This window comes from Capronia coronata (genome assembly GCF_000585585.1).
Source record: "Capronia coronata CBS 617.96 chromosome Unknown acBCG-supercont1.1, whole genome shotgun sequence".
Classification (NCBI taxonomy): Eukaryota; Fungi; Ascomycota; class Eurotiomycetes; order Chaetothyriales; family Herpotrichiellaceae; genus Capronia; species Capronia coronata.
The window spans coordinates 1,050,511-1,072,622 of NW_006912893.1; the positions used below are offsets into that span (position 1 = coordinate 1,050,511).

Below are 22,112 nucleotides of genomic sequence, written 5' to 3' on the forward strand. Positions count from 1 at the left end.
ATGTTTGACCAAAGCGTCGGGTCAAGCTTCTGTCCTACCGTGCTTTCGAAAACAGATGCGAGGTTGAAGAGATTAGAGTCCAGAGGAATTTGTCCTGCCCACTCTTCCGGAACCAGACCGACATTGCGGCGACCAGAAGGGCGGCAGTCAAGGAAAAGATGGGTCTTCGGTGCTGCAGGAGCAACCTTGCAGTCTTCTTCATTGATTCATCCCTGCGTAATTGGGCAATCTGCTTGTGGCAGAGCATTTGGGCTTCCGCGAGGCTGTGGGGGCGGCTGATATCGCGCGATGTCTTGAGGACGCTGTACTGGGACACTCGCCACCAAATGAAGCCATTGAGTTGTTCCGGTGGGTTCTGGCGGAACAGGGTAAGAGTATCCAAGATCAACGCGTCAATATTTAGGGACTTCGGTAGCTTCGATATCATGAAGGTGAGTATGTCCGACTCATCTGCAGGCATCTCGAGCAGTTCCGAGCGTCGTGATATCGTAATGGCAGCAAATAGATAGATGGTCATGACTGGCTCGTGTGCAAGCAGAAAATCGTACAACCGAGCAATGTCGCCATAGTCTTGGATGTCATGGGCGAATAAGGAGTGGGTGGCCGACAAGGCGAAGCTATTCTCAGCTTGCGAGATGTGTTCAGCCAGCTCGGGATCTGCAGATTTCACGATAGCTGAGACAAGCTCAAAGTGCTTTCTGGCTGGCGCTATGGTGGGCAGCATGTAGTCGCGAAGCCGAAGCAGAGATATTCGTGAGACCGCGGCCGCCGCGGGTCCGTCTCCAAGGACAAGGAGCAGGACTTGTACCACATCGTGATAACTCTGAAAGTAGGAGAGCATGGGATGCTTCCTCAACGTTGATACAATCAGGTCCGAGAGCTGTTTCTTTTTCGTCTCCAGGGACTGTTCGGATTCGTCTAGTTACGTTTAGACCCGTGTTGCCAGGATGGAAAGACGGAAAGCAAACCTTTGGGATAGTATACAAAAGCACGGGCAACGTCGAGTTGGACCTGGTCCTCGTCGACATGCCGGGGAAGCTCACGCCAGGATTGACTAGCTTCTATGCCATCTGCTCCTTCGCCTTCCGGGCTGTAGCCCAATAAGATAGGCCCTGCCCAGTTCGTCAGTCAGTCAATGTGTCACCGGCGAATCAATGAGATAGAAAAAGAGACATACAAGCTTGTCGGCGCAGTTCATCGGTCAGAAGACCGCCAGTTGAGGTTGCTAGCCTGACCAGGGTTTCAAAGTCGCGCCGGACGCACGCTTCTTCAATGGATTTGCGCTTCTCCCGATCATCATCTGCATGGTTCACAGCGTGCTCCTTGGAGCCAAGCTCCGTCTTCTCGTTAAACTCAGATTCCATATCGGCGTCGTCGTGCATCGTGTTGCGAGGGGAAGTCAGCGTCCCATGGCCATGTCCGCTCGAATCAAAATGGTTCCCTAGACGGACAGGCTCCGAGAGACGTTGCAAACGCTCTCCGCCCTTTGAGTCCAGATTGAAATGCACCCGAAGGAGAGAGTGGCTGTTTGGCCGCAGCTGTCAATGGCCGCCTGGGGATGATTCTGAAGTCGGCGAAGAAGGTGCCAGGTGACACGAGCGGCCGCGTCTTGTCTGTGTCAACTTGTCAACTTTGTCCACCGCAGTTGTCCATCAGGCTTGCTCCTATTGACCGGGAGATGCAAGGTATCGCCTGCTACCGTGGGGGTGTGGTCTGTATTTGTTTGTCCAATTCCACTTGAGGACTGTGGCATTGATGAGATGAGATGAGGGAGGAAAGGAAGATGGAGGTCGAGGTCGAAGTCGAGGTCGAGGGGAGATTTGCCCCGTTCGGTCGAATAAACATCGGCCAACTTCAACTTCAGCTTCCGCCTGAATCGACACAACGTCTTCGCCATCATGCACAGGCCTTCTCTTTCGTGACCTTCCCAATCCGAACGCGCATGTCAGTGGTTTGAAGTGCTGCGTTTTTCCTTTGTATCGAATCATGCCCTGAAGGACGGCGACAGGGGTGTTGGTTCTATGGCGCTTCGGATCAGGCTCTGCAACTTTGCCTTGCCCCTCGCTGGACCCCGACCTGCCTCACCATTGCTGCATTGTCGACGATCCTATGTCTCTCGTGATCCTTGTTGGCAAAAGAGCTGGCAAAGATAGGTATTAGGAATGCTTTGTCCGATTCTTGTGAGAAGATCCGCGTTGTGGCATCACAGCTGGAGCATAAAATCAGACAGCTATCTACCCGCGCCCTGCTGCGCTTTCATCTCAACCTCTTCACTCAGTTGACTGTCTCTGTCGCCCTCAAACCATTCATGTTGACTGATTGATCGGGGCTTTGGCGCTTGGTCAAGTCTTGGATCATGTCAAGTCTACATGAGTCGACGAGCGAGGCGAACTCCCCAGGCTTTGGAAACCGGCAACAGGATGTGCAACGACGAGTTGGCGTCCTGTCGAGGACTCTCAACTCCAGCTCTAGTATCAGATGGATTCTCCCTGCCAGGATACGCTCGCCCTCCAAGAACGACGTCGTCTTTGTAGGGTCGACTTTTGTTCAGCTTCATGAGTTCCTGGACACCGGGCAGCTCGTGAACACAACGGCCAAGCTGGACTTCGGTACTCAGATTACAGATGCCAAAGTCATCTCAGCCAACCTGAAAATCGTCCCCGTCGTTGATGCAATCTTCAAGCAAGAACGAGACCAAGAACAGTACACAATCCGGGGGCAACCCCTTACCCAGACACAACCGCCACAGCTGCTGGTTCTGGCCACCGTCGACAATGAATTGATTTATGTTTACGCAACGGAGGACATCGCCAGCGACGTCAAACTAGTCTTTGCGAAGAGGCCGTTGCTGAGAGGAGCAGGCCTGCCCCGTAGCCAATGTCGCTATCTGGCCGTTGACTACGAGTGAGTAATAACATATCCGTCGAAAGCAAGAGTTGTCATTGACTGGGAAATACAGGTCTCGCGCGCTCGCCGTGGCTTCGCCATCGGGCTACTTCGGAGTCTTCAAGCTACGACCCCTTGATGATATAAAGGCTGAGATCGATCGCTGGGATCCTCTCAGCCACGGCTCCTTCCGCCCTTCTGATGAGGTAGGTGGTGTTGCCAGATGATTATGCACACCGCTAACAGTTCCAGCAACGTTTCATCCAAGTGGATGGTGATATCATCATGCTTGATTTCCTTCGCAGCCCCGATTCCGACTCTACCAAAGTGCTCTTACTCATCCTCGTCCATGCTGCGGATGGATCCAACACGACCCTTCAGTACCTGTACCGATGGGATACTCGGTCCCCTCTTCAGACTCTCAAGGCCATGTCTTGCAGCGGGCGCCGACTTAAGGAGGATCAGCTCCCTTTGATGTTGATTCCGTCGACCAGACCATATTCATTTGTCCTGGTATTGGAAACGGGGATTAGCTACTTTGAGAATGTCCATTCTTCCGAGTCCAAACGCATCAATTGCCAGTTCGTGGGTAAGGCAGCAGGACCTCTGCAATGGGTTCAGTGGGCCAAGCCGAGGCGTCACACCGAATATCTCCAGAAACGCGATGATCTTGTAATCGTTCGCGAAGATGGACTGCTGCAGTACTTTCAAATCGAGAAGGCCTCGAGTACCAAGTTCACCATGAACAACACCATCGGCCACCTGGGCTTTGATGTCGACACGGCTTTCTGCATGCTGGCTGGGCCGCCAGATAAAGGTGGCGACATTATCATAGCCGGTGGCAGTATGACAGACGGAGGCGTCTTCCATGTCTCTGCCCGAGGTTCTCCACAGCGCACACAGAGCATCGAGAACATTGCTCCTCTGAGAGACATGATTGTGGCCTCATCCCCGCTTGGTAGGCCTACGGGGCTCGAAACGCATGAGGTGTCCAATCGATTGTACACTTGCAGCAGCAGAGACGACGGGCGCGGTGAGCTGTCGGAAATTCGATACGGCTTGGAAGCTCAGATTGGGTGGACTATGGACTATCCGGACGCCGCATTCATCGATCAGATCTGGTCACTGGAAATCCCCGACAGGAAAGAGCTTCTGCTACTCGCATCACATACCACGCATACGACCATGGTCTCGTTTGAGCTTGAAACGCAGGACATTTCTTTCACAGACGCCGAGACACATCCCGGCTTTGATTTCGACAGACCCACGCTCGCCGCGGCTGTCATCAAGAACCGGACGATTGTTCAAGTTACGACTGGTGGCATCAACGTTATCCCCACAGGCACCACCTCGACTGCGCCTAGACCTAGGCACGTAAAGGCCGACTTGCGGGTGGCTGCATTCTTTGAAAATGAAGCCACCGTCGCCATTGCAGGCAAGAGCCTGTCAGGCTTTGAAATTGGACTGTCGTCTATTGTGACCTCAAATGATGGGAGCGTACGCTTGACTGCTGCACCTAGCACAGCCTTGGCCGAAACACCTACTAGCATATGTTGCTTTACCGTCAAGGAAACCCGGCTTGTCCTGGTGGGGACGGCTACTGCCAGGTTCCATCTGTATACCGTTTGGCCCGACCGAACCTTGAAGCTTGTATTCCAGAGACAGGTCAAAGACATTGAAGGCAAGCTGGAGAACTCAGCAGTCACTTCGCTCGTTGCACTCTGCTCGGGTGAGCGCGCCGGGGCACTCCTTCTCTGCGGATTACGCCACGGGATCTTACTTTGCTTGGAGCTGTCCCTGGAAAACTCCCGGTCGACCGGCCATGACAGCGTCCTCGCAAGCATATCTGGCGCTGACTATGTCGAAGGCATCAGATGTGATGACTTCTACCTTCTTGGATCAACTCCCGTCCACGTCTTTGAGGAGAAGGTGACTTCCAGCCATGTGGGAACTTCGTCCGCCTTGGTGCTGTGTCAAGGGGATATGCGTCGTGTGACACTTCATCCAAATTCTGCCGTGATGGACTACACGGTCTCTGGTCTTTGGGTCACCGACCGGACTGATGTGAGTGTACCCCCTGTCCTACTGTCTTACTGAAACTGTCCTAACATTGCCTAGCCCTCCGCTGAACCCGTGGTAAACGCTTTCCATCGTGTTCCGAAGCTCGCGACCACTGTTGCAGATCCAGGTGGCTTGCTTGTTTGTGCCACCCATGATGTACTCTTGTTCTGCTCGCTGGTCACGCAAGAACAAGGAATCATCAGAAAGATCCCCATTGAAGGCGACCCGCGACACATGCAGTTCTCACCCTACCTAAACAAATTCGTGGTGGCTTTCGAGAGAGTGTATCATCTGCACAGCGAGGGTTCTTCTGATCCGAAACGCCGTGGTGGAGTCCTGACAGGATCCATCTTGCCTCAAAAGGTGCAGCAGGTTGGCATCCAACTGATTGACCCTGTCTGGAAGGATGTCAAGACCGGCAGGACCTCGATCATCGTTGCGGAGGACACGAGTGAGAGGGTCAACGCCATGATCAATTGGGCGCCAACAGACGGTACGAATCATTACGAATGGATTGTCTTGGCCCTCGAACATAGGATTCCAGGACTTCCACAGCGGAGCGGTCGGGTCACTTGTCTCAATGCCAAAAGTCTCAGCAAAGGCTCCTACGAGAACATCCAGAAGTTAGCATTCCGCAGTCCAGACAAACCCGTCACCGCCATCTGCGCCTACAAGATGTCCTCATTGTTGATTGCTGCTGGGAGGGAGATTCACATCCAAAATCTGGATTTCGCCACGCGAAAATGGAAGACGCTGTCAAAGCACGCCTTGCCGTCCCCGGCCAAAGCCATTTCATGTCAAGGGTCGATCATCTTTGTTGCCACGTCTCAACATTCGCTGTTCGTCCTTGTGGAACAGGATGGCAAGTTGACCCAACATCGAGCAGACACTGAAGCTCGGTGTTCGGTGGACGTGGCCGCCTTTGGTGGCGACTCTGCGGTATTCTCAACCTGGAACGACAGTGGGACCGACCTGGTTGCATTTGGCGGCTTCGACAAGTCGTACAAGGATCCCTTCCCGCTCTTCCACGCCGACTTACCGCTCATGGTCAACCGCATTCGTTTGGACCCACAAGCAAGTTTGCCGACCTCTGGACGCTGTCGCTTCTACGGCAGCGCGAGTGACGGCACCCTTTTCCACTTCACTTTGCTCAGCGGCCGCGAATGGAAGCTGCTACATTTCCTTGAACAAATGAGCTACATGGAGCGCAAGACTGTCAAGCCAGTGCCCATCAAAAAGCGGGACGCGAACAATGAGGAGATTATCATCAATCCTGCCCCTACCAAGCTGAAGGACATGCACGTCCGGGGTGATCGGCTGATGATGATGATCGAGCCAGGTCCCTACCATCTGCAGAACATGTTGAAAGAACCCGGACAGCGGGAGAAGTTCGGTTCTCTGGTGAATGAAGTGCTAGGAGAGGAAGAACATCCGATCGAGGCCACCACTGTTTGGTTGAGGAGATTGCTGAGATATCCTCAAAGATCTTAACCCATCACTCAGGTGAATGAGACCATGAAGGTGGGCTGCGGCGGTCTACGTCCAGCATCGTGGAACATAGTCGAACCCAAGTGTCGGCAATATGAGTCTCTTTGTTAAATGACCGGTGACCTCGACTGACTCGGACTCGTCAGGGCCTAGAGAGGTGACTAGGAGCTGCCTCCGATAGAAGCCCCTTAGCCCAGTAGTAGAGAATGTCATCAGTGACTGACTTTTATGTAGGTATATATACGTACACGTGACGAGGCTGTGGTTCAACCGGTCAGTTGAAGTTGCAGCAACTGCTGGCAAGTGTACCTAGTAGTAGTACAGAGTAATGTAACTGTCCGTGCCAAGCATGTCTATACCTCAGGCACATACATTGCATGTAAACTTGAATCAATCAAGTTTCTACAGCCAAAAAGGTACCTAGGTACTTATTACTTGTCCTACTAAATATTTGACAAGCCGCAAGTCTCGCAGTCCAACAAACGTCAGTCTTGCCCCACCATCTCTTCTCGCCCGCACACCAACGGGCTTCTTCTTTTAAGTCCGGACTGTCAAAAGTTCTATCCACTGTAATCCAACAGGCTTGTGGCGACAGAAAGCTCAAGATTTGGTCGGTCAAGTTGGCCATAAACCATTTTAATATTAATCTTGACCTCAACCCTGTAATTATCAAGGCCGCCTGCTACGAATTTATGTCGCTGCCGCCTCTCAATCCTGAACAACCCATCCCACCGAAAACAACCCTCAACAATACCAGATACCATCATGGCGCCTAAAAAGAAGGGAGGCAAGAAACAGGCCGATGACTGGGAGGCTGACCTGGGCGAGACCATCGATCCGGTGGCACAGGCCACCGAGGACGCAAAGAATGGAGATGCAGAGCCAGCTGCTGCCGATGAAGAGCTCAACGGTGGTGGTGGTCTTCTTGCTGCCCTGCGGAAAAACAAGGACAAACGTGCAAAGAAAGGCAAGGCTGTCTTGAACGACTTTGTTGAAGGCGAAGATGCAGACGGCGTTGTTCCCACCCCGCCTGCAAACGACCTCGATGCCAAAGCACCTACCGAGGCTACCTTCGATGACGGCGACGAGGATGCTTTTGCTAGCAACAACGCGAAGAAGGGCAAGGGAGGCAAGAAGCAGCCAGCCACGCAGGCCGCAGAAGCCGATGCCGCAGACAGTGCCGACGGCGGCGGAGTAAAGTCGAAGAAAGAAAAGGAGCGGGAGAAAAAAGAGCGTGAGAAGCAAAGAAAGAGGGAACAGGTATGTCATGAAAGCTTGTCTAGGTTGATTTTAGAAGACTAACGGATGTGTTATAGGCTGCAAAGAAAAAGACAACCGCTCCAACACCTGCTCCCAAGGCGGAGGAGCAGAAACAGGCTCCCGTCGAAGAAGAAAAGCCCGAAGCTCCGGCTCCGGCTCCGGCTGCGGCTGCGGCACCCATGCCAGAAAAAGAAGATAAGTCAGGGAAGAAGAGGAAAGTGCCTGCTGCCCTCGCCGCCCTCCAGAAACAACAAGAAGCCCTTGCCCGGCAACGAGAGGAACAAGCTCGGATAGAAGCTGAAGAAAAGGCTGCCGAAGAAGAACGCCTCCGAAGAGAAGAAGAAGAGGAGAAAAAGAGAGCTGAAGCAAGACAGCGCAAGAAGGAAAAGGAGAGGGAAAAGAAGGAACAACTCAGAAAGGAGGGCAAGCTTCTGTCCGAGGCCGATCGAAAACGGAAGCAACAGCAAGAGCTTCGATTGAAGCAGATGTTGGAATCCGGTGTCAAGGTGGCTGGATTGACTGGAGGTGCTGAAGAAAAGAAGAAGCCGGCTTACGACAAGAAGCGGAAAGGTCCCAAGAAGGAAGACGTTGACCTTGAAGCGGCCGCACAAAAGGCAAAGGCCGAAGCTGAGGCGGCTGCCGCGGAGCGCCAACGTCGCGCCAAGGAGGCAGAAGAGGCGGCAGCAGCTGCAGCGGCCGCTGATATAGAGGCAGGGAATGACGGCGAGTCGTCCGAAGTCGATGATTGGGAAAAGGCCGCAGAGGAAGAAGTCAAGGACAGCTGGGACGCAGATTCGGATGCTGAACCAACCGTCAACGGCTCCAAAGACACACGCACAACCAACGGTGCTCCGTCAACCTCGGGGGGCAAAGCGTCCAAGGGAGAGTCCGATAGCGACTCGGAGGAGGAATCATCCTCCGATGAAGAGCGCACCGTCACTCAGCGCGCCCTTGCCAAAAAGAAGGCCGAGGCCGCCGCCCGAAGACAAAAGGCTCACGAAGAAGCGCTCGCCGCCCGGTCCAAGGACAACCTACGATCTCCCATCTGCTGTATTCTGGGTCACGTCGATACTGGCAAAACCAAGCTGCTGGATAAGATCAGACAGACGAATGTCCAAGAAGGCGAAGCTGGTGGTATCACCCAGCAGATTGGTGCGACTTACTTCCCCGTCGAGGCACTGGAGCAGAAGACGGCCGTCGTCAACAAAGATGGCAAGTTCGAGTTCAAAGTGCCGGGTTTGTTGGTGATCGACACCCCTGGTCACGAGTCCTTCTCCAATCTTCGGTCTCGTGGCTCGTCTCTGTGCAACATCGCCATTCTCGTGGTGGACATCATGCACGGCCTCGAGCCTCAGACACTGGAGTCGATGCAATTGCTGCGGGATCGTAAGACTCCGTTCATTGTGGCCCTCAACAAGATCGATCGGCTGTACGGGTGGAAGAAGATCGACAACAACGGCTTCCAGGAGAGTTTGGCATTGCAGAGCAAAGGCGTGGTGAACGAATTCTACGACCGCGTGGAGAAGACGAAGCTGGCGTTTGCGGAGAAGGGATTCAATGCCGAGCTCTACTTCGAAAACAGGGACATGAGGCGATATGTGTCGCTCGTGCCGACCTCGGCTCACACCGGCGAGGGTATCCCCGACATGCTCAAGCTTCTGGTGTCGTTGACCCAGGAGCGCATGACGTCTAGTCTGATGTATCTGTCGGAGGTCGAATGTACGGTGCTCGAGGTCAAGGTCATTGAAGGCCTCGGCACGACCATCGATGTTATCCTGTCCAACGGTCACCTTCGCGAAGGGGATCGCATTGTCCTGTGTGGTCTGAACGGGCCCATTGCTACCAACATCAGGGCCCTTCTGACCCCGGCCCCGCTGAAGGAACTCCGGCTTAAGTCGCAGTACGTGCACAACAAGGAGGTCAAGGCAGCCTTGGGTGTGAAGATCGCCGCGAACGATCTGGAAGGCGCCATTGCAGGATCTCGTCTGCTCGTCGTCGGACCGGAAGATGACGAGGAGGACCTGTGCGAGGAAGTCATGGCCGATCTGCAGCAACTTCTCAGCAAGGTGTCCAAAGACAACCGCGGTGTCAGTGTTCAGGCATCCACTTTGGGCTCTTTGGAAGCGTTGTTGGAATTCTTGAAGCAGAGCAAGATCCCCGTGGCCAACATCTCGATTGGCCCGGTGTACAAACGCGATGTGATGATGGCCGGGACCATGTTGGAGAAAGCGAAGCAGTACGCGGTCATGCTATGTTTCGATGTCAAGGTGGACAAAGAAGCACAGCAATATGCGGATGAGAATGGGATCAAGATCTTCACGGCCGACATCATTTACCATCTATTCGACGACTTCACGAGACACATGGCTCAAATCCAGGAGCAGAAGAAGGAGGAGAGCAAGCTGAACGCCGTGTTCCCCTGCGTGCTCAACACTCTGCAGGTGTTCAACAAGAAGGACCCGATCGTCATTGGAGTTGATGTTGTCGAGGGTAGTCTTCGACCGCTGACCCCGATTGCAGCGGTGAAGACGAACCCGGTCACCGGAGTCAAGGAGATCATCAGCTTGGGCCGAGTGTAAGTTTTTACCCTTTCTCTAAAGGTTCCGCAGCGACTGACATATTTATTCTAGGACATCCATTGAACGAGAGCACAAGGCCATCCCGATCTGCAAGAAAGGCCAGCCATCGGTTGCGGTCAAGATCGAAGGACCCAACCAGCCGCTGTACGGACGACAGCTGGAGGACAAGGATACTTTGTATTCGTTGATTTCACGACAGTCGATCGACACGCTCAAAGAGTTCTACCGAGACGAGGTGACGAGGGAGGAGTGGTCCCTGATCAGGAAGCTGAAGCCCCTGTTCGACATTCCTTGAACGAGATGACGAGACGAGGCTGGGCTGGGCTCAGGCGTTTCCCGGGTTGCAAGCGAGCAAAAGTACAGCAATGAAGCATGAGGCATCGTATTGCCGTTAGTGGCTGGATGTATCTTCTCTCTTCTATCTCTTCGGGAAGCATGGACTTTGGCGCAGTAGTGGACAAAAAGGTGAACTGGTTTGCTGGCAGTATTTTATGATGCGCTCCTCTCTTTTTCTAGATGTGAATGAATACGATGAGGAACCAAGACTGTATTGTAAGAATGTAGATTAGAGCGGCGTGGACTGATCAATCCCATGCTTGTGAGTTGTGAGGTTGTGGTGGTATGATCCTGACCAAGATTAGCAGTGATGGTGCTGGTGGTGGTGCTACCTAAGGTAATGTACATACCTACTAAGGTACTCTACTAACTATTCTACTAATACTCTACTAATACTCTACTACTACTCTACTAGGTATTGACACGACTGACACTCTCTACTGAGCAAGAGTATAAAAGTGTCGCCATCCGGAGCAGCCAGGAACCGACGGAGCCGGAACCCGCGCGCGCCAGTTGCCCAATCGACGCCGCGTAAAAAAAAATATACCGGCGCGAGCATCTAAGCATCGACCTCGCGCCATGCAATTAATCTCCTTCGATTCCCGGTGCTGGAGCCCCAAAGAAACAGTCACTACCGCTGCCAATTGTCGTCTAGACCCAGTGTCTCCCTTGTCTCCATTTCTCCCTGCAACACTAAGCTTTTTGGGCGATCAGGAGGTGGAAATCGCCCGCCTCAGTTGATCGTTAAATTGACAGTGGAGAATCTGGTCGGTCGTGTCGGATTCCAGCTCTTCTATCGCTCGACGCTTGCAAAAGAAAGACACTGCAACAATCCCCAATCCCCACCCCTACCGCCGGCGTCGAGATCAGACATCACCAAACAAAAAGGGGGAAACTTGCGTCCGTATTTGTTCTCGTGGGCGACGCCAGGTAGTGAGTGAATACCTAGTCAGGAACGCCGACTGTGTGGTGTTCGTCAGTCAGGAACACCGCTGCGCCCATTCGACCATCGGCAGAAAACCGACCGCATCCGCCGTGCAGTGGTCGATCAAGCTCACGCGACAAATCCTTCGCCATGGATGTGCTGGCCAATGCCACCAGCTTTGTCTCTCCCCTCGCCAATGCCAACTCCAAGATTCAGGCCGTCCGCGCCTCAGGGTTCGTGGGAAGGATTGTAGAATCCCTCAACATCTGGACCGTCTTGTTGACCGTCCTGTTGATCTTGGTGACTTATGATCAATGTAGGAGGAGACCGAAGCCGTACCGATGGAAGACTCGACTGACCTTCTTCGCAGACAGTTACCAATGGCGCAAACATGGGATCGTGGGACCGTCATGGAAGATGCCCTTTATTGGACCTTTCCTGGAATCCGTCCACCCAGATTTCTACAAGTACAAGCAGAAGTGGGAGAGTGGTGATCTGAGCTGTGTGTCGGTCTTTCACAAGTATGATGCATCCATCACCTAGCTCTTGTTCTTTTTCCTGCGTCCGTCATGCTGACCATCTTTGTGTCGGACAGGTTCGTGGTGATTGCCTCGACGCGCGACATGGCTCGAAAAGTGTTCAACTCGCCCGCCTTCCTCAAACCCACCGTGGTCGATGTGGCGCCCAAACTCCTGCGGCCGACCAACTGGGTCTTTTTGGACGGGAGGGAGCATGTGGAATACCGCAAGGGTTTGAACGGACTGTTCACCCGTCAAGCACTGGAAGTCTACCTGCCGGGTCAAGAGGATGTGTACAACCGATACTTCAAGAACTTCGTGGCCATGTCCAAGGAGAACGGCATGAAACCCAAGCCCTGGATGCCCGTCTTCCGCGAACTCATGTGCGCCGTGTCATGCCGGACGTTCGTTGGCCATTACATGAGCGACGCGATCGTCAAGCGAATCGCGCACGACTACTACCTCATTACGGCCGCGATGGAACTGGTCAATTTCCCCATCATCCTTCCCTACACCAAGACGTGGTACGGCAAGAAGGCCGCCGACATGGCGCTGGACGAGTTCGCCAAGTGTGCGGCCAAATGCAAGGTGCGCATGGCCGCGGGCGGCGACGTCACCTGCATCATGGACGCCTGGGTCAAGCAAATGATGGATTCGGAGAAGTACCGCGAAAGGGTGGCCCGGGGCGAGACGGTGGACCAGTCGGAAAAGCCGCCTCAGCTGCTTCGAGACTTCACCGATTTCGAGATTGCCCAGACGGTCTTCACCTTCCTCTTCGCCTCGCAAGACGCCACGTCGAGCGCGTGCACGTGGCTGTTCCAGATCATGGCGGACCGACCGGAGATTCTGGACAAGGTGCGCGAGGAGAACCTGCGGCTACGCGGCGGCGACCGAAACAAGCCGTTCGACATGGACATGCTGGAAGCCATGGTCTGGACCCGGGCCGTGGTCAAGGAGACTCTGCGATACCGACCCCCAGTCATTTTCGTGCCGTATGTCGCCAAGAAGGATTTCCCCGTGTCGGAGAACTACACACTGCCCAAGGGCTCCATGATCATCCCGGCCATCTGGCCCGCCACTCACGATCCCGAGGCGTATCCCAACCCGGACAGTTTCGAGCCCGAACGATGGATCACCGGCGACGCGGACAAGCAGGTCAAGAACTGGTTGGTCTTTGGCACCGGTCCTCATTACTGTCTGGGCCAGACGTATGCCCAGCTGAACCTGATGGCCATGATTGGCAAGGCTAGTATCTTGCTGGACTGGGTGCACGAGCCGACGCCGCTGAGTGAGTCGATCGAGGTGTTTGCCACCATTTTCCCCCAGGTGAGTTCCCCCCACCCGATCAGCCTAAACAGACAAGACATGGCTGCTGACACGTTTGCTTAGGATCATTGCAAATTGGCGTTTTCCGAGCGACCATAGATGTGAGTTTGTGAGTGTTGGGTTTCACCTTCACCCGTTGTTGTGAGAACAATGATGGGGAGTCTTGTCCCAGAACTGCACTGTACATACATACCTATTCCATGGGTGGGCAGGGCTGTCAAGAGCATGGAAAAAAATGTCTTCTGCGGAGGACATGAAGGCGCCTGGACGGTCTCAACCGGCGATCTCGATCTGTTTCTCTTGGGGCGGTTGTATGCATATCAACTCTCAAGAGACTGAGAGAAAGGAGGATTCTGGCTGCACAGAGCAAGAGGCATTCCAGGCCCATCGCCCCATCACTATTTGTATATAGAATTCGAACCACGAGGGGGAAGTTTTTGTTGAGCTTGGATAGCTCGCCGGTAATGGTTATGAGGGCGTTGAAGAGAAATAGAATCAGGAGCATACAATATGAACATAAGTCATTTATTTCCCAGGGCTGTAGACCCTGTCACTACTGGTGCTGTCCTATCGACTGCCGCTAAGAGGGTTGGATAGATACAGTAGAGCGTCCAATGCTATAGACCTGGGTATCTGGGTATAGAACTTGTCTGATATATGATATGATGTTGATGTACAGATTAAGATTTACCAACACCACCCACTAAAGATGTAAGTTAGTACTACTAGTAAGCTTATCTCTGATACTATAGTACTAGTATTCCTACTATTCCTACTACTAGTACCTACCTTATCTACCGACGCTACTAAACACCAAGGTCCTCTAATACTAGCTTGTCTGGTCAACCAAGTATACCCAGGTGGTAGGTACTTACTTGCTATCCTACATTTTCATCACCGTTCTCAAACTAAGTAAGTACCTTCAACTTATGAGTCTATCTTGTTGAAATACTTCGACGCCATCTTGGTAGTGAAACTACATCTTGCAGTCAGGAGGTCTAGAAGCCCGGATGACAGACAACACCCCAGATCTAGAGCCTCGATATGGGATCAATACCACTTCAACTCTCACGTCCGCTCTCGCAGGTGAGGAGCGGGCCAGGAGTAGGAACAGCGACAGCTTTCTCACCGATATGCCAGCGTATCGCTGCTCCTTCGATTACCGTGTCGTCGAGCTCGTCATTGAGGATATGGCATAACCCAACCTCAAGCTCGAGCTCAAGCTCAAGCTCAAGCAGAAACGGAAGCGGAAGCGGAAGCGGAAGCAGAAGTCGATACAGATCATTTTCCACGACGAGGGCGGCCAGTGTGGATTTCACTCATGCTGTACGTTTGTCCACATTTCTTTATTGTGGTTGTGTATGATTTACGGTCGGTTCGTTTGTCTTTTCATCCGTCTCCTTCTTCGCTGTTCAAGGTTTGGGAGTGTTCTCTGGAAAGAGAGGAAGAGAAAAAGGAGAAGGGAACGAGGGCTTTTCTTGGTTTCTCTGCTCGGAAGTCTATATGATGGACTGAGTCCTGGGGTGCATCCCTGAGATTCCATTCCTTTTCAACCCAGAAGAGGAAACTTCAAGATCTTTGTGTCCTGTGATGAGCTGCAGGCTCCTCGGCACGGTAACCTTTTGGCATATCAGGTCACACTGCTCAAAGAATTACTCTCCGAGAGTGTCATGACTCTGTTGTTCTCTCATCCTTGAGAAGGATTCTGCATGGCGGTTGTCACCATTTCATCATTGACTAAGCGAACCTTCTCACCGTTTACTGTTTCTGTTTTCTTCAGATTGCATTTCCGCCCCCATGACACCGAGTCCACAGTCTTTGATCGGCACTTGCGTATTGTTGACAACTCCCAGTTTTGCTCACCACAGATACTGGACTAATTCTTCTCCAGGTCATCGGAGGAGGCGCCGTCGGGCTAGCCATTGCTCGGCAACTGGCCTCTAGAACGGGGACTTCGACCATCTTGATCGAGCGGCATGGTAGAGTCGGATCGGAGACAAGCAGTCGGAACTCAGAGGTACTTTTACATTTTCTTCCCTTTTCTTGCCTCATCTTCACTCTATGTTCCTTGTGTTGTTCTTATCGGAGAGGTTTCGCATAAGGATCGAAACTGGCCCGTCCCATGTCAGGTTGGAATCATTATCCCGAATCCGGACCCGTATTACTTTCCTCCCACTTGACACTACGATTCCATATCCGGTCTCTATGCCATCCCCGTCCTTCCTCTCAAGCATCCATCCCCCGTTCAAGCAGAGAGTCCTCCCCCCTTGACAACCCACCACAGATCTACCAGACAATTCCATACTCCAATCTAACACTTCCATGTTCTGTTCTTACCAGGTCATCCACGCCGGGATCTATTACGGCCCGACGAGCCTCAAAACCAAACTCTGCATCCGCGGCAAACACCTCCTCTACGAGCTCTGTTCCGCGCAGGACATCCCGCACCGCCGCACCAAGAAATGGATCATCGCGCAGAACGCGCAACAAATGGCCGAGCTCGAACTCCTGCACACGTTCACCAAATCCATCGACGTGCCCACGCACTTCCTAACCCGCCGCGAGATCGAGGAGCAAGAACCAGACGTGCGCGCGGACGCGGGGGTTCTCGAGTCCCCCACGACCGGCATCATCGACAGCCACGCCTACATGGCCTATCTGGAAGGCAGTCTAGACGAGCGCGGCGGCGAAGAGATTCTACACACGGTAGTCACCGACATTGAACCGCTCGCGGGCTCCCAAGAAGGAGACCGAATACCCGGCTATTCCATCACCACGCAATCCCGCGACGGCGCCGGCGGCCAAGACACCATCACGGCGGAAACGGTGATCAACTCGGCCGGCCTGGGCGCCGTCGACGTCTCCAACATGCTCCTCCCACCCGAGAGACACCGCAAACCGTACTTCGCCAAGGGAAGCTACTTCAGCTACGCGGCGAGCCACCCGAAGCCGAAAACACTGCTGTATCCCGCCCCGACGCCCGGCCTGGGCGGTCTGGGCACGCACCTGACGCTCGACATGGCCGGCCGCGTCCGCTTCGGGCCGGACGTCGAGTGGATCGACGACCCGACCGATCTGGCGCCCAACCCGGCCAGATTGGAGGCCGCCGTCCCCGTCATCCAGACGTATCTGCCGGGCGTGAGGCGCGACGCGCTGGATCTGGATTACTGCGGCATCAGGCCCAAGTTGGGCCGCACCAGTGGCACGTACGGCAAGGACGGCAAGGGGTTTGCGGATTTCTATATCAAGGAAGAAGCAGGGTTTCCCGGGTTTGTGAATCTGTTGGGCATCGAGAGTCCGGGGTTGACCGCGTCGTTGGCCATTGCTGAGATGGTCGATGATCTTTTGTATGGGAGGAATGCGAGTATTTCCGAATGAAAGATTGACTACCTATGTACCATGATAATGGATAGCTTGAGATGGAGTTGGGACGAAGGGAGAAAGCAAGGCCAGAACAAAGCGTTTGCAAATGATAGCAATTGAGCGAGCGAGTGAGCTTGTGCTTCGAAGGAACATGAAACATGAAAGGCTAGCAAGGATGTTTGTTAATACACGACAAGAAAATACAGCCTGGCCAGCACCGACAAGAGAGAGAGAGAGAGAAGATGAAGATGAAGATGAAGAAGAAGAAGCAAATTGTCCACCTTTTTGTTTCGACGCCGCGATGAGAACGAACAGCGAGATGAGTCGGGTAGTTTCTCATCGTCTTGGGCTTCCCAGCCTCATTTCATATTCCCACTGACGGAGGACCAACGTCCAGCATATCAGATCTATCCATATACTCCTCAGTATTCTCACCTCCCATGGCACAATGAATGGAATTCGGCAAATCTCGACGTTGACAACTACAGCTGGCTGCTCCTGGCCTCTCCTCGCTGCCGATTCGTGGTGCTCACAAGACATATAGGCACAGATAGTGCACATCATACGTACTTGCATACACACGAAAAGACATGGGCAGTGGTATCAAGAGAATATGTTTTGTGATTCTGCGTGTTTGTGGATGGGTCATCGTTCCCTTTCATCTCCAATTCATCTAGTCTCGACGAGTAACGGTAGACCAAGCACTCAACGCACTTGCACAATATGCTAAGATAAGGTGGTATATAGGACTGGGATATATACATCTCTTACGGCCTTGTTGGGTGTATTGACAGATCATCACCCGGCATCGTCTCGCTGTACACTACCCACCACCTGTTCCTTTCAACTCTTAGCAGCGGCAAGCATTTCAGTAACCCTCCCGAACTTTTCTCTCGGCTTGCCTCGTTTGGCACCCTCTGCTTTCTCAACCTTATCTATCTTCTGCCATTGATCCCAATGAATCGGGCGGAGCGGGAGATACAAGGCCTGCGCTTCAGCCTGTACGCCTTTCCAGCCGTCGCGAGGTTCTTTTGCCTGAGAAGCGCTCGAGTACATGGTCTTCCAGTCCTGGACGATCGCTTCGGCCGTTTGAAACGCGTCGGTCATGGTGCTGGCGATCACGCCGGTCGGCCCACGCTTGACCCAGCCTGAACAGTAGACACCAACACCGTTCAAGCTCCCTGTTGGGTTTGTTTCGGTCTTGCCACCCTCCCCAAACGGTACGACTCGTCCTGAGCCGTCATGGCGGATTGTGCCTCTGCGTTCGTCGAACTCTGCACCAACCTCATTCATCCCCGGGATGGCTTCGGCTTTGTATCCTATCGAGCGGAACAATGTGGATGTAGGGATCAACTGCGTCTCGTCTGTGTTTGTCACTTTCGAGTCTGGAGATGTCGGATCCTCAAGTTTCGTCTTGATGAACGTCACGCCTTCCAGGCAATTTGGATCGGAGGCAGACCAGTTGAGGAATTTCGGAGCGAGGAGGAAATCCAGAGACCAGGACTTGGTCGCTTGGTCTCTGACCGGACTACCTTTTTTCAGCAGCTCCATGAGCCTCCTTCTCGGTCGAGGCAGTTGCTTGAGGTCCGGAGGGAACAGCTCTTCGGGGATCGGAGTGAACTGCACATCCTCGAGGTGGAGTAGCTCTCGAATCTCTTTGATGGTGAACGCTGCTTGCATTGGTCCTCGACGGCCCACGACATGGACATGCTTGATCTTGCTGCTCGAGAGAGTCTGCAGAGCGTAGTCTGTTATATCCGTCTTACTCAGGACGTCTACCTTGCTCAGCAGTGTCCTGGCCACATCTAACGCGACGTTTCCTTGGCCGACTACGATTGCCGTCTCGCCCGCCGTCAGATCCGGGTTTAGATCGCGATATTCGGGAAGTCCATTGTACCAGCCGACAAAGGCTCGTGCCGAGTATATATGCGGCTTCTCTTCTCCTTTTAGTCCTAATTGGCGGTCTTTGGACGCACCGTACGCGAAGACGATTGCGTCGTAGTGTTTGGCGAGCAACGGGAGAGGGAGGTCGTGGCCGAGATTGACGTTGCCGATGAACGTGTAGTCGGGGGATGCGGCGACCTCTTGGAAAGTGTCTTGACAGTTCTCAACATGAAGTCAGTATGTGTCGAGTTCGTCCCTAGTTCAGGTTAGGTTGTTACTCACCTTGACTTCCGGGTGGTCTGGTGCCACTCCGAACCGCACCAGACCGAAAGGCACAGGTAGCTGCTCATACATGTCGACCTTGGTCCCATGTATCTCTCGCATCAACTTTTGCGCAGTATAGAAGCCTGCCGGCCCGGACCCAATGACGGCCACGGTGGGAGCCGGACCATTGTATTGAGGCCCATGATGGCTGTACCTCGCAGCTAGAGGGCGAAAGGGAAGAAAGGTGTCATATGTCGGGAAAGACTTGATGGCTGTTGTTCTGGCGCATGGGGAGAAGCGCACGCATCGATTGATTAGCATGGTAGTATGGCAAAGAATACCGCCATCGCACCGTCTGTCTTTATAACTTGAGGCCGGAAGATCAAAAGTGCATTGATTGAGTCACTGCATTCTGAAGAGCCATCAATCAACTCGTCACCGAATATCAGCCGAATTAGTGGTATCAACTAGTGGCTTATCGATAAGACCGGCTTTCGGAGTCTCGCAATCCCGAGTGTCTAACTTGACCGCGTCTCGTCCATCATCTACGAAGATATCTGAGACGGCTCTCCAGGTGGGATTCGAGAGGATACTGATCCGAGTCAGATTGCTACGGATCATGGCTCACATCGTGATGTACCTCTACATCCTTGCATAGTACTGTATGACCAAGATGTGCGCTGAACGGTTGATATCTTAGGCCCCGAGAGTGCCAGTCCTCAAGCATAGCATGTATATTATACACCTTCATACTGCACAGACCGGCACGTAAAATGCTCTAGTCGGAAGGGATGGAACAGATTTCTAAAGAGGCTGCCTTTCGAAGAGCTGCTTGACCCATGCTCTCTCTTGCTCTTACTCTTGACCGCTGTATTCCGACGTGCTCGCTAGGGATATCCATCTTCCCATCGTGACCTGGATAATGTATTGGACCACCTATTTCGTGATTCCCACCTCAAGCTGACTTCCAGGAGCCCGCCGTCCACAACACAACACCACCCATCCGTAAAATACAGGTTCATAATTGGAAAAACCGCAATTTCTTCCGCAAATGACCGAAGTAGCATAAAGAGCCCCATGACCCACCGGCAAACCGGCGGGCATGGCATTCCTCCTCGAAAAGAGTAGGTCTATTGCAGGGTCGGTGGGAGGGGCCTTCCGGATCAGACAGAGGAGGAATGGTCTGATCCAACAACCGGGAAGGTATGATCGGACTCTGTCCGCCGACTTTTTGGCATTTTTGATCAAAGGTCATGGTCTCATTTTTGGTGGTTGGAGATAGATTGTCGTTTGTGTGCGCGCAAATAGTCAACAGCGCGACAAGAACAGGGTCAGAAACAAGTGAAGTGCGCGCGCAACTTCTCCTCAGTACGACTCACTCGATTGGGGTAGTAATAGCCGAAGAAGACACGGGGAACTCCCTGCTGTCAACATAGTCCGTTCAGAGCGTTGTGCCTGGCTCACGCCCATGTGCACAGTTTTGTTGCTGAATATACATAATGATGAAGATGGGATGTTTTCTCTCTTGCTCCTGATATTCGAGGTGTCCTTATCACCACGTGACAGTCCTTATCTGATCCTATTTCGTCATTGCAAGGCTGCCGGCAGCAACTTGAACCTTCAGCCTCGTTGGTGATTCAACGTTTCGACTGACAAAAACATGAAAATACATGACAAGTTTTCGATTCTTCGACCTAACAACCGCCACTCACGAACCTAACCACACCTAGGTATCTTGTAGACCCAAGAACCTCAACTGTGCAGCCTAGCCTAGGCAGCTCTCCAGCCCTCCTCCTCTCCGCTACAACCTTCATCATCTGCATTCTCCTGATCTCCACCAACTCTCGACAACCTTCCGCCGACAGCAGCGCAACAACCATGCGGAAATCAAAGTCGAAATCCCAACACCCTCTATCCCTCTCCACAAGAAGGACTCCCCTCCCCTCCACCTTCAGCGACAACCTCCCTCTCCCATCCCTAATTGTCTTCGACCTAGACTACACGCTATGGCCCTTCTGGGTGGACACGCACGTCACTGCGCCCGTGAAACCCGCCGCCCCCGCAGGGTCAGGCCAGTATAACAGCCACATGGTTGACCGGTACGGCGAGTCGTACGGGTTCTACGACGACGTGCCCGGGATTCTGGCCTCCGCTAAAGAGCGCGGCGTTGCCATGTCTCTGGCCAGCAGAACGCATGCGCCCGATCTTGCGCGCGACATGTTGCGCGGGCTGCATGTGCCAAATAACGCAGAAGGAGGAGATGTTGAGAAGACCACCACCACTACTTCTTCTTCGGCGAAAGGAGACACCACAGCCACGAAGACGGATGGACAACCCTCTTTCCGCCGCGCCATCGATTTCTTCGTCCACCCGCAGATCTACCCGGGTACCAAGACGACGCATTTCCGCCGGATCCATACTGCCATGCAGAAGGCCGACACGCCCGTCGCGTTCGAGGACATGCTGTTCTTCGATGACGAGGGGCGGAATCGGAACGTCGAGACAGAGCTGGGCGTGACGTTCTGGTTGGTCCGTGATGGCGTCTCGAGCGAAGAAGTTGACAAGGGCGTCTGGGAGTGGCGGAAGCGGAAGGGGATCTCTAAACAGGATTTAAGAAGTGCCTCTGACGGAGACGATGTTGCCGAATTGGAGGGTTGAAGATCGATGGAGCATGGCTAAATGAATGAATGGATGGCTGTCCTACAGACCTACGTACCTCAAGTGGGACTATTGTTTGGTTTGGATAGACAGACGATGTCTTGGGTGGAGTTCTGGAGGATAAACATCAAGAAAGAGTCGTTGGTGTTGTGGAATATGCTTCTGTTCTTACGCGTTGCCACATAGCAAGGCGTTTTGAAGCGGTTGTGGGATTGGATCCCCGATTCCATTCTGGAATGGCATTGCAGGAGATGGCCCTTCTTTTTCATTCTTACGACACACCAGATAAACATAAGACATGGACGGATCATCTGGCCACGGTTAGAAGAGAATGTTGAATCTGACAGTTTGCCCCGGTGCACAGGCGAAAGCACGCAGCTGAGAGAGGAGAAGAAACGCGGCAAATGGAAACAGTAGTAAGCACTGGTGCTGATGCATTCGAACTCGCTTTGCTGTCCGCAGTTGGCTCTTATATCTGTATCAAGCAGCCCTATTGTACATTTGACATCTCATCGCCCCTTCGCGCAAGCCGGCCCTCCCTCTCCAACCATCGTGATGCGAGGT

At 53.2% G+C, this 22,112-nt stretch overlaps 7 protein-coding genes across 7 annotated transcripts; 5 read left to right on the plus strand and 2 right to left on the minus strand.

Annotated features, from left to right (window-relative positions):
* Positions 1 to 34: 34 nt before the first annotated feature.
* On the minus strand, positions 35 to 1,364 carry A1O1_00382 (uncharacterized protein; the record flags this gene model as incomplete). Its single annotated transcript, XM_007721301.1, has 3 exons — positions 35 to 918; positions 969 to 1,112; positions 1,178 to 1,364. The coding sequence occupies 3 exons, from the start codon at positions 1,362 to 1,364 to the stop codon at positions 35 to 37; spliced, it is 1,215 nt and encodes a 404-aa protein (XP_007719491.1).
* Positions 1,365 to 2,356: 992 nt separating this feature from the next.
* On the plus strand, positions 2,357 to 6,438 carry A1O1_00383 (uncharacterized protein; the record flags this gene model as incomplete). Its single annotated transcript, XM_007721302.1, has 4 exons — positions 2,357 to 2,904; positions 2,960 to 3,092; positions 3,139 to 4,950; positions 5,005 to 6,438. 4 exons carry the CDS (start codon positions 2,357 to 2,359, stop codon positions 6,436 to 6,438), a joined length of 3,927 nt encoding a protein of 1,308 aa, XP_007719492.1.
* Positions 6,439 to 7,200: 762 nt separating this feature from the next.
* A1O1_00384 (translation initiation factor 5B) lies at positions 7,201 to 10,569 on the plus strand (the record flags this gene model as incomplete). The annotated part of the gene is made up of 3 exons (XM_007721303.1): positions 7,201 to 7,695; positions 7,752 to 10,270; positions 10,326 to 10,569. The coding sequence occupies 3 exons, from the start codon at positions 7,201 to 7,203 to the stop codon at positions 10,567 to 10,569; spliced, it is 3,258 nt and encodes a 1,085-aa protein (XP_007719493.1).
* Positions 10,570 to 11,685: 1,116 nt separating this feature from the next.
* A1O1_00385 (C-22 sterol desaturase) lies at positions 11,686 to 13,478 on the plus strand (the record flags this gene model as incomplete). Its single annotated transcript, XM_007721304.1, has 4 exons — positions 11,686 to 11,851; positions 11,906 to 12,056; positions 12,131 to 13,379; positions 13,443 to 13,478. 4 exons carry the CDS (start codon positions 11,686 to 11,688, stop codon positions 13,476 to 13,478), a joined length of 1,602 nt encoding a protein of 533 aa, XP_007719494.1.
* Positions 13,479 to 15,701: 2,223 nt separating this feature from the next.
* Positions 15,702 to 16,757, plus strand: A1O1_00386 (uncharacterized protein; the record flags this gene model as incomplete). Its single annotated transcript, XM_007721305.1, has 1 exon — positions 15,702 to 16,757. The coding sequence occupies one exon, from the start codon at positions 15,702 to 15,704 to the stop codon at positions 16,755 to 16,757; it is 1,056 nt and encodes a 351-aa protein (XP_007719495.1).
* An 828-nt stretch (positions 16,758 to 17,585) lies between these two features.
* On the minus strand, positions 17,586 to 19,211 carry A1O1_00387 (ferredoxin-NADP+ reductase; the record flags this gene model as incomplete). The annotated part of the gene is made up of 2 exons (XM_007721306.1): positions 17,586 to 18,848; positions 18,909 to 19,211. 2 exons carry the CDS (start codon positions 19,209 to 19,211, stop codon positions 17,586 to 17,588), a joined length of 1,566 nt encoding a protein of 521 aa, XP_007719496.1.
* Positions 19,212 to 20,768: 1,557 nt separating this feature from the next.
* On the plus strand, positions 20,769 to 21,548 carry A1O1_00388 (uncharacterized protein; the record flags this gene model as incomplete). Its single annotated transcript, XM_007721307.1, has 1 exon — positions 20,769 to 21,548. The coding sequence occupies one exon, from the start codon at positions 20,769 to 20,771 to the stop codon at positions 21,546 to 21,548; it is 780 nt and encodes a 259-aa protein (XP_007719497.1).
* Positions 21,549 to 22,112: the final 564 nt, after the last annotated feature.